Genomic DNA, 18,209 nt, shown 5'->3' with positions numbered 1-18,209 from the left:
TGTCATCTGAAGCAATATCTTTGGGGAAATGTTTGCAGTGCGTTGTGGGATACAAATGCCTTGCTCGGGGATCTTTGGGAGCTAGAAGTTAAGTTCCCAGCACATAACTTTCTCCTTCCCATAATGCTGTCCATATCCCATAGTTTTCGCACCTTTTAAAAAAGGTCCCACAAACCCAAGTGGCACATTTCAATGTGCACCATCTCTGACAGAAGCACAGAGACCACACAGTTCTGCTCTATTTGCATGAAGATTGCAAATACAGTACATGTAATTCTCCTGTAGTTGCAGGCCTGCAGGAAATACTGCAACAATGGTGGACAGAAGGATTTCTTTGAGGACAGTTTGCTGGGTGACAAAGAAAAACAATTCAAGGTTGTCGGTGACATTCACGGAACAGCTGCAGATGGTGGAGGGCTGCTTCTGGGCCCAAAAGAGAAGCACTGACTGATGGGATTGTATCATAATGCAGGATGAGCAGTGGCTGTGGAACTTCCGGATATGTCAGACCACACTCTTGGATCTGTGTGCCAAGCTCTCCCCAGCTCACCTCCACTGCATAGACACCAGAATAAGAACTGTTTTGACAGTGGAGAAACAAGTATCACTCTGGAAGCTCACAACACAGGATTGCTACAACTCAGTGAGAAATCATTTCGGAGCTGGAAAATCCGCAGTGGGGGCCATTCTCATACAAGTGTGTAGGGCCATTAATCGTCTCCTGCTATGCAGCACTATGACTCAGCTACGTGCAGGTCATAGTAGATGGATTTGCAGCAATAAGGTTCCTAAACTGCAGTGGGGCAATGGCACACAAATCTCCATTTTGGCACCAGCCCACCTTGCCGCAGAGTACATCAACGGAAAGGGCTACTTCTTCCATGGTTATGCAAGCGCTAGTGGATCACAGGGAATAGTTCACCAATATCAAGGTGGGTTGGTCAGGGAAGGTGCATAAATCTCACACCTTAAGAACATAGGACTGTCCAGAAAGCAGGGACATTCTTTCCAGAAAGGTAGATTCTCACTAGCAATGTTGAAATGCTAATAGTGATTATGGGAGACCCAGGCTAACCCTTGTTCTCCTGACTCATGAAGCTGTTCACTGGCCACCTGGACAGCACCAAGGAAAAATTCAACTACCAGCTCAGCAGGTGCAGAATGACTGTTGAATGTGGTTTTGGTATATTGAAAGGATGCCGGTGATAGTTACTCACAAGACTGGATCTCAGTGAAAAAAAGATTCCAGTGGTTACAGCTGCCTGTAGTATTCTGCATAATATATGTAATACAAAGGGGGGGAAAGCTGCCATCAGGGAGGAGGGTGGAGTGGCTGTCTGCTGACTTTGAACAGCCAGACACAAGGGCTACTACAAGAGCCTAATGTAGAGCTATGCGATTGAGGGAGGCTTTGAAAGAGCACTTTTAACCATCAGCCACAGTAGTTTTCTCAGATGGAGTGTTCTCTTGCCAAGTGTTGCTAAGAATTGTGTAGTATTTTCTGTACATTTATAAATATGACTGGGTATTTTCCTGAAGCTATGAACTCTGTGGCACTTGCTGTACATTTACAAGTATCGTCTGCTTTGACAACCACTCTGCTTTCTGCAATATTTATTATGAACTAATAAAGATAATTTGATTCTCCAAAAATGGAAATTTTATCAGTGGGAAACAGTGCAGAAAATCAATGTGCAGAAAAACCACAGGCAACGTTATACACATTTTTAACAAATTCACAGGGTGAAACTTCAAAATTGGAAAGGGAGTCCAATGTGCACATATGTAATCCTCTGTGTCTACACATACAGCATCCGTGGTTTTCACTGCTCAGTGTACATGAAGCAGTACTTTTCCTTGTCCCCCAGCATGACCCGGTAGGAGTAAGGAGGTATATGATGTCACATGGTATGTTGAGTCCCTAAGTCTATGGTGGGGGCTGTAGGGAATAGCGACCATGGAGTTCACCAAGGACTGCAAAGGGTGGAGAGTCTGGGATTTTTGAACCTGTAGGTCAACCAGAGTCTGCAGCATTTGGGTTTGCTACCTGAGAAGACCCATTATACCCTGGTGCATCTCTTGCTCCTTGTACTGCTTGGACGTCTGGGCTTTTTCCATGCTGTCAGTCATACTGGCCCTCCAGGCCCTCATTCGTGGTTCGATACACCAGTGACTTGCAGGATCTTGCAGAACACATCCTCCCTATTCCTCTTCTTTCTCCTCCTCCTCAGAGTCAGGTGTTCTGTGAGTGTGGAGGAGACTCCCTTCAAGGCCACCAGGGCAGAAGATGCTGGTAAAAACAGACAGATGTGCCATTGGATTTACAGTCACAATAGAAAGTGAAAGATAAGTTTCCAGAACGCCCTCCACCTTATTCCCATAATAAGAAATGCTTATAGACATTTCAGTTTTGGAATGTCTCAGCACAGCACTGCTCTTCCAGCCCCAGCAATGGAGATTATGGCCCACTAGGGTGAGGAAGGCTGTTCTGTTGCATAAAGCTATAATATGTCAGTTTCTATTTCCATAGGCACAGCTACAGGTAATGGAACTGTATCTTGACACTGTTTTCCACAGGCAGTGCTGATTTTAGCTGATATCTCACTCCTGATGATCACAGAGTATGTCTACACTGCAATTAGAGGACTGTGGGAGCCCAAGCCACCTGCCTTGGGCTCATGGGGCTCGGGCTGTAGGGCCGTTTAATTGCAGTGTAGACATTCTGGCTTGGGCTGAGCTCTGGGACCCTCCCAACTTGCAGAGTTCTAGAGGCTGGGCTCCAGCCTGAGTCCAGAAGTCTACATTGCATTTAAACAGCCCTGCAACCCAAACCCTGTCAGCTGGCCTGGGCCGGCTGCAGGTTTTTAGTTGAATGTAGACATACCTAAAGGCACAGAGAACACATTTGTTTCAGGGATCCTGAAACTGCCTGGTCCCATATGCCACTAGCCTGTTTCCTGCAATGGTGTCAGCTGAAATCACTGCAGAGGGGCATGGGAAATTGTCTTGACACCAAAGAAATAGGGCAACCATCCCTAGAAACCTACAAGAGAGGATTGCAGAGTATCTAGATGACAGTTTCATTGAGATTTCTCAGGAAGATAAACAGGACATTCCTATTCACAGAAACAAAGTGCTCTGCATGGCCATTCCCTACCTAACCCAACAGGGAATGAAAAGCAGATGCCAACTCTACCTCTTGCTGTTGCACCTTGACCTCTTCTCATATGAATAAAACAATGAAAAGTCGATACTTTGTCTTGTTACCATGGGGATGAGCCAGGAGCCATCTTTAATTTTAAATATTCTAGGGAAAATGCACGCACATACTTACCCAAGTTTCCTTCCCCTCCATCAGATCATCTGTGCTTGCCTGATGGGACAGGCAAGACTGCGCAGGGTCTTGAACAAGTCCTGACTCAGAGCATGGCTGGAGCTCCCCACCACATTTCCTGCCCCCTTCCTCCTCCTCACTAGGCAGCAGCAGTCAAAAAAGCTAACAGAATGTTAGGAAAGAGATATGTAAGACAGAAAATATCATAACACCATTATATAAATTCATGGTACGCCCACACCTAGAATAATGCTTGCAGTTCTGGTTGCCCCATCTCAAAAAAAGATGCATTAGAATTGGAAAAAGTACAGAGAACTGATGACAGGTATGGAACAGCTTCCATATGAGGAGCGATTAAAAAGACTGGAACTGTTCAGCATAGAAAAGAGATGACTAAGGGGGGATATAATAGAGGTCTATAAAATCATGGTGTAGAGAAAGTGAATAAAGAAGTTTCAGAGTAGCAGCAGTGTTAGTCTGTATCCGCAAAAAGAACAGGAGTACTTGTGGCACCTTAGAGACTAACAAATTTATTTCAGCATGAGCTTTCATGAGCTACAGCTCACTTCTTCGGATGCGTAGAATGGAACACACAGACAGGAGATATTTATACATACAGAGAATATGAAAAGGTGGAAGTATGCATAAATATGTATGTATAAATATCTCCTGTCTCTGTGTTCCATTCTATGTATCCGAAGAAGTGAGCTGTAGTTCACGAAAGCTCATGCTGAAATAAATTTGTTAGTCTCTAAGGTGCCACAAGTACTCCTGTTCTTTTTGAATAAAGAAGTATTATTTACCCCTTCATGTAACACAAAAATCAGGGGTCACCTGATGAAATTAATAGGCAGCAGGTTTAAAACAAACAAAAGGAAGTACTTCTTTACACAACGCACCTGTGTTGAGTTAACCTGTGCCACTCATTGCCAGGGGAATGTTATGAAGGTCAACAGCGTAACTGGGTTCAAAAAAAGAATTAAATAAGTTCATGGAGGATAGGTTCCATCAATGTCTATTAGCCATGATAGTCAGGGATGCAATCCCATGCTCTGACTGCCAGAAGCTGGGACTGGACAGGGGATGGATCACTCAATAATTGCTCTGTTATTCCCTCTGTGACAGGGTGTATACGCCCCACACAGACAAGGAAGGGGCCAGAGAGGCCCTGCAGCAGGGCTAGCCTCACCTCCCCTCCAGCCCTGTCAATCATGCATGTTAGGGAGGCAGTCTTTAAAAAGGAGGAAGCTGAAGTCAGCAGGGGAAGAAGGAGCAGGATTGCCCTAAGCAGCAGACTGCAGGAGTGACTCCTGAAGCTCTGGAGGGAACTACTAGGCAGGAAACTTTCACCCCAATCCTGAGGGTACAGCAGACTCCCAGGGTAAGACAGATAGGCTGAGCCTGTCTCAGTGACCCAGCCAGAGTGATGTCTCCAAACCCACTACGATGGGGCTGGATCGTTGGCAGTACTATAGATTCGCCAATCCACCCCCACCCCCTTTGCTGGGATTGCAGGGAGGGAGTATCCTTTAATGCGTGGGGGTTTGTGACTTTCATTTTGATCTATCAGTTGGAGAGACCTAAGGAGGCCCACAAGGGCAGAACCACCCCCCTGCAAGTAGTGGGGAAGTGGGGTCCGGGTTGTGACCAGCCACTGTAGCTAACTGAGCATGGTCAGATTCTCCACTCCCTGAGGGAAGAACCACTAAGGACTCTGCCTGCATTCTCTATCACTTGTAATATTCGATCAGTCCTGCTGAGCAGTGAAGGGGGAAAAAAACAGGAGGCGGCCCAGGGTTGTAAAGTCCATCCTGAGAAATGGATCTAGAAATGGATCAGCAGCAGGCCACCCTACAGCAATAGCAACAGCAGCTGCAGCAACAGGAAATTAGGGGAATTAGCCATACACCAGCAGGAGCAACAACAGAATTCAGTGCAACAAATGGTGTCTGCACTCCAACCTCAAGAGATGACCGGAGGTAGAGGCGAACACCATTCAGGGCCCCCCTAACGCGACGCCTCCGGAACATTGGGCTGTGTTATGGCACCCCACCTGTCGGGACCAGCCCAAACCACATACTGAGAACTTGACTCAGCATTGACTCAACATTGTCCCGGGACTATGCAAAGGTAAGCAAGGCGATTCTTGACTACCTGGTCTCACTAAGGACATCACTAAGGAGACTCACTGGTGGCAGTTCCAGGAAGAGGCATACCCTCCAGGGGCACACCCACAAACAGTAGCCCAGAAGTTAAGAGATCCCTTCTGGAAGTGGTTGAAGTGAGACTCCTAGACAGGGGTACAGGTGGCAGAGCTCGTACTCATAGAGCAGATCTTACAGGCAGGAGGATGGGCTTGAGTGTTAAGACTTTGACCCGAGACCATGAAGGATGCTGGAGGCCTTATGGAAAACTACTAAGCTGCCTACAATCCCCCCGAGACATCTGGAGGTCGGACTCAGAAAGATAGAGATTTGCTGAGAACCAGTGATGCAGCATATGAGGCCTGACAGGGTCTCAAAGGGACCCCCAATTGCCAAGAAGAAGCTAAGTCCCCCAAGCCGGAACAAAAAGAAAGGAGGGCAGGTTGGCAGAACCCTCTACCACACATAAAGGACCCCCAGTCTCCCACAATAGTACCTCCTGCACAACCCCAGAGAAACCAGATAGGCCGGGTAATAGCAGGCTATGCCACCACCTGACATCTGCACCGTCAGTTGGGAAGTGCTTCTCCTGTGGACAGTGGGCCACTTCTGTAGCGACTGCCCCTATATGGAATGTGACTATGGGTGAGTGTGGCCCGCAGACTCTAGAGACCATAAGAAGAACTGCAAGTAGTCCTGGTGTGGGTAAGAAAGTAGTAAGGTTGGTGGGCTCAGGATGTAACCAGACCTTGATCTGCCAGCAACTTGTAGACTCAGAGAAGGACACTGGAGGAATGGATCCTCCACCAGTGTGTCCGTGGCGGCATAAGGCACTACCCCTCACAACAAGTACAACTGATGGTGGGGGGACATTCAGTGACTGTATGGGTGGGCACAGCGTCCACACTGGCCTGACCAGTTATACTCAGCAGGGACTGGGAGTGCTTCAGTGAGGTTCTGGTGAAACAAGCCAACGCATAACTGCTGGACCAGAGTCACTCCACCATAGAACCTACGTGGGTGGAGGTGAGCGAACTCGACAATCCTGGACAGGGACCATAAAACCAAAGGACCCAACCCTCATCCCAACCAAGTCCGCAGCTCAAAGCTAAGACCTACAATGACCACACAGATACCCTAACCTAAGTCACCAGTTTTGTGCAGGAATAACAAGCAGATCCAACCCTCTCCCTCATGTCTGACCAATTAGCCATGGTAAATGGGGAAAGTCATAGACCCCCACACAGAGAGAAACAATGGCCATGTTTCAAATTACAGGGACAACAGCTTTACTGCATGGAGCAAGCAAGACAGACTGTGGAAAGTAGGGCCCAACTGCTAGCTGATCAGGGCATCTATGGCAGGAGAAAACTGTTGAACACCTCATGGTTTGCTTTTACTGGCCTGGGGTGTTCCGGGATGTTGCAGACTACTGTGCGTCTTGCCTGGAGTGCCAACTCTGAGGCTAAGGGGGTCAAATGGGCAACTCTTGTCCCACTGCCCTTAATAGAAACCCCCCTTTGAGAGGAGGATAGGGTTGGATCTAGTTGGCCCCTTAGAAAACAGATCATCAGGCCATCAATACGTATTGGTAATAGTGGATTATGTAACATGTCACCCAGAAGACAGTCCCTTGTGCTCTATCAACGCAAGTGTGCTAGCAAGTAAGTTAATGAAACTCTTTGCCAGGGTAGGCCTGCCACAGGAAATCTTGACCAACCAGGGACCCAACTTTACATCCAACCTGATGCAGGACTCATGTAGTCTCCTTACGATAGACAAGTTAAAATCCATTGGTCTACCATACGCAGACGGACAGCTTGCTGGAACATTTTAATAAGACCCTTAAGGGGATGTTGAAGAAGTTTTCCTCCACTAATCCCAAACACTGGGATCAATTGTTGCCTCCACTACCATTTGCTAATCAGGAGGTTCCCCAAGCATCCACAGGTTTCTCACCCTTCGAGCTGTTATATGGCCAACACTCCCAGGGCAGCCTCAACTTATTACAAGACTCCTGGAAAAGCCAGGGACCATGAGCAGAAAACCTAGTCCCACATGGCCTTCAGTTGCACAAACGGCTTAAAAGATTGGGGGCCTTTGCCCATGAACCTACAGGAGGCCCAACAAAGTTAGGCAGTGATGCACAACTGTGGAACCCGGTTACACGAGTTTCAAGCCAGGGGACTGAGTTCTTCTGCTGTTGCCAAGCACAGAGTCCAAGCTACTAGCCAAATAGCAGGAGCCTTTTGAGGTGTTGCAATGTGTAAGCCCAGTCAACTATTAGATACAAAATCCAGGAAAAAGAAAAAATGACACCCACTCTACCATGTCAACCTACTAAAGGCCTGGTGTGACAGAGAAGCCTTCCTTATCACCCCCGTCACCACTGACCCTGAACTAGCACCCAAGATTCTGACAACAGAGGCTGATAATGCTGTCAAATTGGGGGAAATGCTTGGGGCTGAACAAAAAGCCCAGATGGATCAGCTGGTACAAGTATTCCCTCAGGTATTCTCCGCCCTTCCTGGGTTTACCCACCTGACATATCAATGCATTGAGACCAACCATGGAGACATGGTGAGGGAGGACCATCGGCCCCCTCCCAAGATGATATGGAACATCATCAAGACTGAACTCCATGCAATGCTAGATTTGGGCGTAGTAGAGGAATCCCACAGTGAATGGCGGAGCCCCATAGTTCTCATCCTGAAGCCTAATGGCACAATGAGGTTTTCCATTGACTTCCAGAAGGTCACCATAATCTCCAAGTTTGATCCATACCCCATGCCACAGGTGCACAAGCAACTGGAACGACTCAGGGTAGCCAGATACCTGTGCACATATGATCTAACAGATCCAGCTGACTCCAGAGTCCAGGGAAAAGACGGCCTTTGCCATGCCCTTCGAACTCTACCACTTTCTGACCATGACATTGAGACTTCATAGGGTGGCTGTAACCTTTCAGAGGCCAGTGGATCGAGTGCTACTTCCACACAGACTCTATGCCACAGAGTATCTAGATGATATACTATATAGCCCAGATTGGGACAGCCACATGAGGTACTAAAATCGATCATCAAAGCCAGCTTGACTGCCAACCCAGCTAAATGCAGATTTGGGAATAGCAAGACCATGTAACCGGGACAAAACTACAAGCTTTGGCCAACTACCCAATACCCACAACCAAAAAACAAGTTATGCAATTCTGGGGGTTGGTCAGATACTACAGGTGATTCATTCCTAACTTTGGAGTAGTGGGCCAGCCTGGGTCCCCCACTTGCCACTGAGGAAGTGGCTGAACTGTTGGACTGCGGTACTTTCCCCTGGAAAGGGGGGAGCAGATGCTGTGGTCTTTGGAACGACATGGGTCCAAGAGCAGAAATGATGGCAGCAAGACATCACTAGAAGAAGGAGCACGGATTAGCAGAGCTAATCCTCGGGACAGCCAGCAAGAGGCGCTAGCATGGTGAGTTGCACCCTGACACAGAGACGTCAGTTATTTAATAAAACCACTGTGCAATTTAAGAAATATGTAGCTCAAGGCTTCATGCTTCCCATAAGGCATATGGAACTGACAATGTTTAGGAAGCAAACATCAAGCCACTGTACATTTCCTAAAATGCAAATGAACTAGCACATGGTGTTCAAAATGTATACAGGAATGACATTAAATAACTTAATATCCCATCCTCTACCCAGAACTACTCAAAACATCAGTATTAAATTCAAATTTGGTTTAAGGGACAACCCATTTGAGTTATACTGTTCAACAATAAAGAGAAAGTGCTCAGAAAGTGAAATGCTTCATTTATGGAATTTCCCCAAAGCATAAAAAATCACACCAGGTGACATTGCAGACAAAATGGATCCACTTTGGCAAAATTGATGTTACAAACAGGCTTAAAAGATGTGGTTCATTTATTCTGTAACTATAACAGAGATAATAGTTTCTCTCTAATTAGTTATCAAGGAGCAAGTGTTAACTATATTTGTGAAAGAATAAGTTAGAAGAAAAATTGAGATTAAGACCATAGTAGTTACAGATGCTGACATAAATTAGAGAAGGCAAATCAGAAATATTTAAGAAGAACTGATAATAGCCATCTGCTCCAAAATGTTTTTTAAAATACAGTCTACATATGAAAATGCTATACATACAAACTTTATTAACTGTTTTGTTTCATTAGCCTCAAATGGTAAAATACAAGCACTTGCATAAATGGATTTAAAGGTTATTATTAAAGGCTAGAACTGTAACTTCTTTGAGCACCTCTGTATTCTGTGCTGCAATGCTATTGTGTTCTCTGGTATATTGCCAGTTAAGTGACATTCAAAGGTGGATCTGGGGAGGAAAGTAGTATATGCTAATGATTGCTAGGTGTACAAGAGTGTGACTCAAGCACTGTGAGTCACCTTGTTTCCTCTTGCTTCTAGTAAGAGGGAGTCTTGTCTCTGGTAGGCAAGAGCTGAAGGTTAGCTCCCTAACACCATCAGCTTCAGCCACCCAAACATTCTCATCTGGGCTACGCCAGACCAGTCTTTGCCTTGCAGGGTAAAAAGGTACACCCCAGTCCAAGTCCCCTTGAAGCTTTCCCCCATGATTTCCAGCCCTTGACACTGGCTACTCACAGAAATCCCAGATCCTCTGCTGCCAAAGGAGCAGTGTACCCCAGTTTACCAGTTTTACCTTAAATCATGTTTGAGCACTTATACTAAAACAAAAGAAGGTTTCTCTAAGAAAGAATAGAGATTTCACTAGCAACGAGAGTGTGATGGAAAAAAAATGGTTACAATATAAAACACGAACTAGTGCCTACACTTAATAGCTATCTTTCCTTACTAATGAAGTAGGTTTTCCACCCCCACAAAGTTCAGTCTGTTGCAGAGCTGGGTGGCTTCCCAGAAACCAGGATCCAATCTTTCATGAAACAACCCCTCTCAACAAGAGTCTCCTCAGTGACTAGACCCAGAATGTCTTTCTCGACCCTGCGATATACTGAATCAGTCTTTTATCTTTATTCACAGACAGGGTGATCCCCTTGATGTCAGATCATTCCTTTTCCCTTCCAATTAATTTTGATGTTTACAGTTGGTCTTTCATGGTGACCGTAAGGGTATAATTTTCAATACAGTTACATTATTCCTTAACTAGTACCCGTACACATCTCACAATGCTTATGAGTATCATTAAGTTACAAGCTTTCAGTAGAGACCTCACATGCTACGCTTCATGGATAAGTACCATGAAAATAATGTATTTGGTGCAGTGAGTTTGCCCAGGTTGAGACATAAGTTGCTTGTTAAGAAAACTGAAACCTTTGCCTGTTGGCACCAATGAGTCTCTGTCACAAAGAGATGGCCTGGATGTTAAATGTAATGGGAGCAAACTGATTGGTTGCTAATATGGAAAATTGCATAGTTAGACTGAGAGAACTGAGAATATATCAGAAAAAAATAATGTCATGTGTTCTATCCACTACAATTTAGCATTCATTAAAATCTTCTATAGCAGGGATCGGCAACCTCTGGCACACGGCTCACCAGGGTAAGCTGGGCCAGTTTGTTTACCTGCCGCGTCTACAGGTTTGGCCAATCGCGGCTCCCACTTGCTGCGGTTCGGCGCTCCAGGCCAATGGGGGCAACGGGAAGTGGCGGCCAGCACATCCCTCGCCCCGCGCCACTTCCCGCTGCCTCCTTTGGCATGGGACGGCAAACCGCGGCCAGTGGGAGCCGCGATTGGCCGAACCTGAGGAAACAGCAGGTAAACAAACTGGCCTGGCCTGACAGGGGGCTTACCCTGGCGGGCCACATGCCAAAGGTTGCCGATCCCTGTTCTACAGTATCCACTAAGGAGATCTTAGTAAATTTGTTGGCTGTTATACTAATACTCTCATATTTGCAAACTAATGCTTATGGATAAATACCAACCATATTTATTATTAATTTGAAAAATTTGTCTTAAAGTCTTGTCTTGAAAGCTGTTAGCTCTGATCTTGCTTAATGGAATTTAACAACTTAGTTATGGAACTTGCCTTCTCTGCCTATACTGTATTTATTTTGTTGAAGTTTGATTCAAATTTATATTAACCAATTGTCAAATCAGTTTATCAAAACTGTTCAAATCCCTTACTAAAGTGTGAAATTGTCAAAGCTGATTAAAGAATTGATCTGTCAGGTTCTGTTTCAGGTGTCAAGACTAGAAAGGCGGCTACCTAAAATGCTAAATTATGTTCTTCTCTTATTTCAGACAGAGGTGGGCGGGATACCGATTCACCCAGAATTGTGAACAGTTGCTTCACAGACTGATCTCTATCTATCCAGTACACTGAATGAGACAGAGTCCTGTGGAAAAAATAATTTTGATCATCTAAGTAAAGACTGTCCTCATGCATATGCACCAGGGACTAAAGCTAATGTTGCAAGGCAACTGCAAGTATAGTTAACCATAACAGTTAAGTGCTTGACTTTGCAACCTGAGGCCTGATTTACAGTAGGAAATTAGGTTGGTAAAACTACATCATTCAAGGGTGTGAAAAATCCATACCCCTGAGCGACACAGTTAAACTGACCTACCCCCGGTGTAGACAGCACTAAGAATTGTCCCATTGACCTAGCTACCACACCTTGGGGAGGTGGAGTACCTATGCCGATGGGAGAACCTCTCCTGTTGGTGTCGGTAGAGTCTTCACTGAAGCGCTAAAGAGGTGCAGCTGCACCACTGCAGCATTTTCAGCGTAGACAAGTCCTTAGTGTCGAATAGTTATTTTGAATAAAATAATTGTGGGTGTTAATTGAATGGTTCTCTCTCTCTCTCTCTCTCTCTCTAAAAATAAAATTGTGAAGAATTGGGCATTTAAGCCAGATAGTGTCTAAAGGCATATAAGAGACATGGATGAACCCAGGCATCTTTGAGTTCTCATGTTAAAATACTAACATACAGAAAATTCAGACCTTTAAGAATCCGATGATTCCCCTGAAATCAGAATTTGATTTGCTTAATATACAACAGTTCTTCCTTCTACTTGCACTCTAGGCATGGCGTGTATAGATACTTTAGTATGTCAATATTAATTCATCATTTGTTCCAATACATTTTCATCTTCTGCCTTTAACGAAAACACATGACCATTTTATTTAAATTATCCTCTTTTCTTTCTAATAATAATAATAATTGGAGCTATACCAATCTCCTAGAGCTGGAAGGGACCTTGAAAGGTCATTGAGTCCAGCCCACTGCCTTCACTAGCAGGACCAATTTTTGCCCCAGATCCCTAAGTGGCCCCTTCAAGGATTGAACTCACAACCCTGGGTTTAGTAGGCCAATGCTCAAACCACTATCATAAGAAGTGAATGCCTGCCTGTAAAAGTGGAGGACAACTAATTCCAACAGGCTGTCATCACAGAGAACATTTAAACTTTTTGTGAGTTCAAAGGTTTCTTCTCTTCCCCAATAACATATTCCATTGTTGGTTTCCAGTATCAGTTTTTGCCATTATTCACTTGTGTTTAACACTGCAACTACATTTAATACCACAGTTCCATGAAGGAATGAATTATATTAAATCTTCCTCGATTAATATCAGATTTTTCTAAGTAGACTAAATTCAGTAAGAATTCTTCTTTGCTTCTTAGGATATCTAGCATACTTATCATGGAAATAACTGAAGGAAAACTAGCAGCAATACATGTAAACATTACCACATCATTAAAATGCTGAGAACTACCTTAACAATATAACATTAATTCTATTATCTTAATAAAAATTGAACTACTTTGATGTGTTTAGGTTTTTTATAACTGATTTTCAATTTAGTAAATGAGAAAATAATCACTATCAACTCATTTTTGCAAATTTTAACCTTGCTAGCAAAAACAAACAAACAAAAACACTTTAAAAATGTATTTCACCATCATATGTAAATGACTAAGCAGGATACAGGCCAGTTAAGTAATTAGCAGATGAATAAAACAGGCACTTTCCAAAAGAGCTGCTTCTTTTCAATAAAGCATTGTGAAAGCATGGTTTTCCTTTTCTAGTATTTCAACTACAGTTAGTCACAGTCCAAGTGACACATTGAAGTGCCACATACATTTATATCATGTCCAGCTGTCCTATTTTCTTCTTTATAGAGCCTCAGAGACTGCCAGAGTGAGGTACCCTTACAAGTATATATCATCTTAAAGAACAAGCTTTCTGCTAGCACTGCAAGTCACCTAACCTTGACAGCTCTATATTTCAGGTTCATTCTAAATAGAGTATTTTCCAATTTTACAACTTCTGAATTAAAAATGTGTTACATAAGAGCGATAGATGACCTATTTATCTAGCTTTCCAAGTTGCTGAAGCATAAGAGCCTGAGGCATCTGCTGAGGTATGCACAAGATCTTACAAGGCCTGCAGAAGCCTTTCCAGTCCCAGGTTTCCTACCCAGATGAATCAAAACCTCCATAACAAGGAAAGATATTGCTCCTCAATGAGGGCTATTTCCATGCTAAATTTCACATTTCAAATCTCCTAAGAGAAGACAATCCCAGGGTCCAAAGACATTGAAGCTTCCAAGAGCAGACACAGAATTAACCTCAGCAGGCACAGAAGCATTGAGGGGATACAGGGCAAGAAAGGGACCAGACAGGACTACCCCTCTTCCCAGCAGCCTAGACCACAACTGTGCAGGGATGACTCCCCTCAGGGTCATTGGACTCATACTGCTCGTCCCACCTCACAAGTCACTTGGGTTTGGCAAAGAAAAATTCTGAGTAAGACCCAACTCCAGGCACCAATGAAATTGAAGGTGGCAGGAGCAAACATGCAACCAGCATCAGAGCTTTTGCAGTAGGGACAGACAGACACTGATGACACTATCAAATAGCTTTCTACAGTTTTCGCTCTGGATAGTCTCTCCCCTTGCTGATTGACTGACTACTCCAACTTCCTCTAGCTCCCTTCCTTAAAGCCTCATTTCACCTTCCTTGCCTGCTCCCCTTCTCCCTCTTCAATCCTGCCTTGTCCTTCTACCCTTTTCAGTATTCCCCACTCCCTCATCTTTGTCTTCTAATTCCCTCCTAACAAAACCCAAGTCCATTATTTTTTTTAAATTGTGGAAGTAGCATGATGTTTACTGCTATCAAACTGCTCACTCTACTTGTATGTTCCATCCTTTTCCCCCAACGTCTCTGTCTTGTCTATTTTTAGACTGTTAGCTCTTCAAGGCCAGGACTGTCCCTTACTCTGTTTATCCAGTGCACAGCACAAGAGGGTCCATTCTTGGTCAGTAACTAGGCACTATTGTAATAAAAAATACCAACCAAATGTTCCAGTTGTAGGGCCATTTTGTAAAAAGTCAAGAATTTGAGAGAATGGGAAACATGTATTTTTCACTCTCTGCCTGTTCAAAAAAAGCAGCTAAATCACTTTCCTCTTGAACCTTAAAATAATCCACTTTCTGGCAGAGACCAAGAATAGAAAATTCCAGCCCAAGAAGCGAAAATTTCAGAAAGTTATGATGAACAACCTAAAGCAGGCTTTAGAATGTAAATTATTGTGCAACATAACTAAGCCAGGTCATACTAGCATTCCACTATGTCACATTTATACACACACAGAGATACATTATTTATCTCACTGAGTTTTAAGTATTAAAATTCAGGAACAATTACATCTTCCTGTTTCCCCTATATACCTGCCCTCCATGAACAAATGGAACACTGATAGCATATTAGTATATTCACAGTATGCTAATGGAACAGCTATTAAATAATAAATGCCTTATATTGTTATCAGCAGGTGCTTCAACAATTAATCTCTGGCTGTTTAATTTCTAGCTCTGCTAAGCAAAGGAACTAAAACTTATGCAGTCTACTAAAATAGTAAGGAATATCTCATAATTATGATAGAAACATCACAAACAACTTGTCCATTGTAGTGGTGAGTACCAGACTTTGAAAAGAAGTAGTAGAAGCCTGATGTAGATTTTTTTCTGTGGCACTTACTTAAAAGTCACTAACCCTGCAGAGTTCAGAACCTTAAGATTAGTTAGTCCTGGTAAAGTATGTCTCGAGGTGATTGGAATCCATATTTTAAAAAATTATTATTTTTTCCCACTTGGGCAGGCTAGCATTTCCTAAAAGTATGAATCAACTTAAAATTATTGAATTCTATGAAGTTGCAGTAGGTGGAACATTAACATATACATATGGCTTTTCCATCTGCAAGAGCATCTTGAATATCACAATGTACGAAAAGGTGCCTCAACAAAAAAAATTGCATTTCAAGATTACTCCACTTATTTTAAAATGTCTTTGTAAACTGTATGGATGTCAGCAACAGCCCTCATACAATGTCTCCTTATATTTTACAAATACACCGTTTAAAAATATGCTATACCAATTCTATCACCAGTGAGCATTTAAGAATAAAAATAAGAAATATCACCCTTCATGACTTTTTTTGTTTCAAAAATAACTACTCCATGATTATTATAATAAGGCTGGTCCTGCAAATTGTAGGTATATACCGTATGTTACTGTAAAACAACCACATAGGGATGTAACAGGAATTCTTACTAGTGCTGCTGCTTTTTTTTTTTTTTTTTTTAAATGGGCCTAATTTTCTTGAAGCCTTGCAGTTCTTTTCTCAACTCCTTACCTAGTCAAAACTCCCAGGATTATATTAGAGACAGTTAATGCACACATCATTAACACAATAGACCATTCTGGGCCCTGTGAAGTCATTACAGTCTAATCCGTTCACAGGTCTATGCAAGTGCACTAAATGTCACATTTGTTTAAGGAGAAAAAGCTGTTTTTGTCAGTTATCACTTTTCTAAACGACATAACTTCATGTTCTCTCTTTATAATGGACAAATGCACACTATGCATTAATGGCCCACAAGAGTTGGTTTGGTTTTTTAAAGTGTTGTTTTTCAGATATAGGCATGCAGAAAAAAAAGTGTCCCGAACCATTGTTTTCCTCCCAATGTTATAATATAAAAGTAATTGCTGATTTTTTCCCTCTACAATATTAACTCACTTTTTTCTATTGAATTGAACCCATCTATTAAATTACAAAGCTGTCATTCCTTTGCTAGTCAGCTTTCATTAATTAAAAAGTCAACTATTGATAAAAAAAGTTACAGTATACCCTTGCCAACCGTCACACACTACAGGTAGCACCAAAAATATCTTTCCTCACTTTTAGTGAATGCTCCTGTTTGCTAACAGTTCATTGGCTTGATAAAATATACAATATTGGAATACATGAAATATTATCACGTATTTAAAACTACAAATGCAAACATAAAATAAGCTAGGTTTTGTGATGCATTATCCTTCTTTAATGTGTGTATCACTTACCACAGGCACCAGTCCTGCAAACATACATGCATGTGACTTTGCATTTATTTTATGCCGTTCCCACATTTCAGTTTTCAATATGGCAAAGACTTTTGGGCTGACCATAGCATAGCTGAAGTTGCCAGGGAAGAACCTAGAGGTTTTGGAAGCAGGATAGGGAGCATGTGTGTCAGTGTGCTTATCCCATACTCCAAAACTATCTGTTTCGGTTAAAATGATCAACAGTAAAATAGTTCATAGCGGAAAGTGTCAGTGTTGTTTTCTTTAGGCTTCAAATTTAACTCACTGAGATAATGGAGCTAGTTCACCTCTTCAGTGTTGCCAGCTCACAATTTTATAGGTCTCATGATAACTGGAGATTTTCTTAACGCGTCAGCTTGTCAATTCACCTTTTTTTTTTTTTTTAAATGAAAGCTAAGTTTCTCACCTTCATGGCTGTGGAGAAACATTTGAAAACAGGAAACCCAAAGGCTATGAACCCAGACAACAAATAAAAATAACCCAAAAGTAATTTTTTTTAATGTAATCATTTTTGGGGGGCCAACTCATGATTTCTAAATGCTCAGGCTTGACAATATTGCATTTCAAAGTTTGCAGGCCAACTCAGAGCAATGACACTGGTTTACAATCCTTTGATATTTTCTTTGCACCCATCACCACCAGAAACATTCTTTTTTTTTCCTTTCTTTCTTTCTTTTTTTTTAAAGTAAGCTTAGATTCTTGACCAATTCTGTAACAATGGGAGAATTCTATGGCAAATTCTGTGACCCTGGAATTGCAGGATGCCTGAAGTCTTAACAACAGTCATTGTACATACAGTATTTTTTTTCAGCAAACCAGATAACTAACTTAGAGAAACTTAAGTTAGTTATCTGTGAACACATATAATTAATATTACTTAACATAATAGCCATAATCATCATTATGTTTCAATAGTTATATAGGCCAATGAAAACATGCAACTTTATCAAACCTACCTGATGCCCGTCTAGTGAACCGGTTTATCACTGGAGCTAAAAGAAAAATAGAAAGACATAATTAGACTTTATTAATGGTTTAAAGACAGAACTTTAAAAAATAACACTATATAAAAATAGTATTATTTTGTTTAAAAATTCTCTGTAGATTTTCAGAGAAACATGCTAGTTGTCCTCTAAATCTAAATAATATAATATAATAGGAGATATACCAATCTCCTAGAACTGGAAGGGACCTTGAAAGGTCATTGAGTCCAGCCCCTTGCCTTCACTAGCAGGACCAAATTTTGCCCCAGATCCCTAAGTGGCCCCCTCAAGGACTGAGCTCACAACCCTAGGTTTAGCAGGCCAATGCTCAAATCATTGAGCTATCCCTCCCCAATGAGGGGATTAGTGCTG

The 18,209-nt window shown here is 42.6% G+C and overlaps 1 protein-coding gene across 3 annotated transcripts in view; it reads right to left on the bottom strand.

Annotated features, from left to right (window-relative positions):
* Positions 1-18,209, bottom strand: part of PRKAR2B (protein kinase cAMP-dependent type II regulatory subunit beta) — a 169,767-nt gene that overhangs the window by 89,194 nt on the left and 62,364 nt on the right. For all 3 annotated transcript variants that reach the window (XM_045030196.1, XM_045030212.1, XM_045030204.1), the window contains exon 2: positions 17,811-17,846. In XM_045030196.1, the coding sequence (XP_044886131.1) occupies positions 17,811-17,846 (36 nt within the window). The remainder of the gene's footprint in view (positions 1-17,810; positions 17,847-18,209) is intronic.

The sequence above is a fragment of the Mauremys mutica genome, chromosome 1 (assembly GCF_020497125.1).
Source record: "Mauremys mutica isolate MM-2020 ecotype Southern chromosome 1, ASM2049712v1, whole genome shotgun sequence".
Classification (NCBI taxonomy): domain Eukaryota; kingdom Metazoa; phylum Chordata; order Testudines; family Geoemydidae; genus Mauremys; species Mauremys mutica.
Note: the sequence above shows the minus strand (reverse complement) of the source record. Positions and strands in the feature narration are given on the sequence as shown.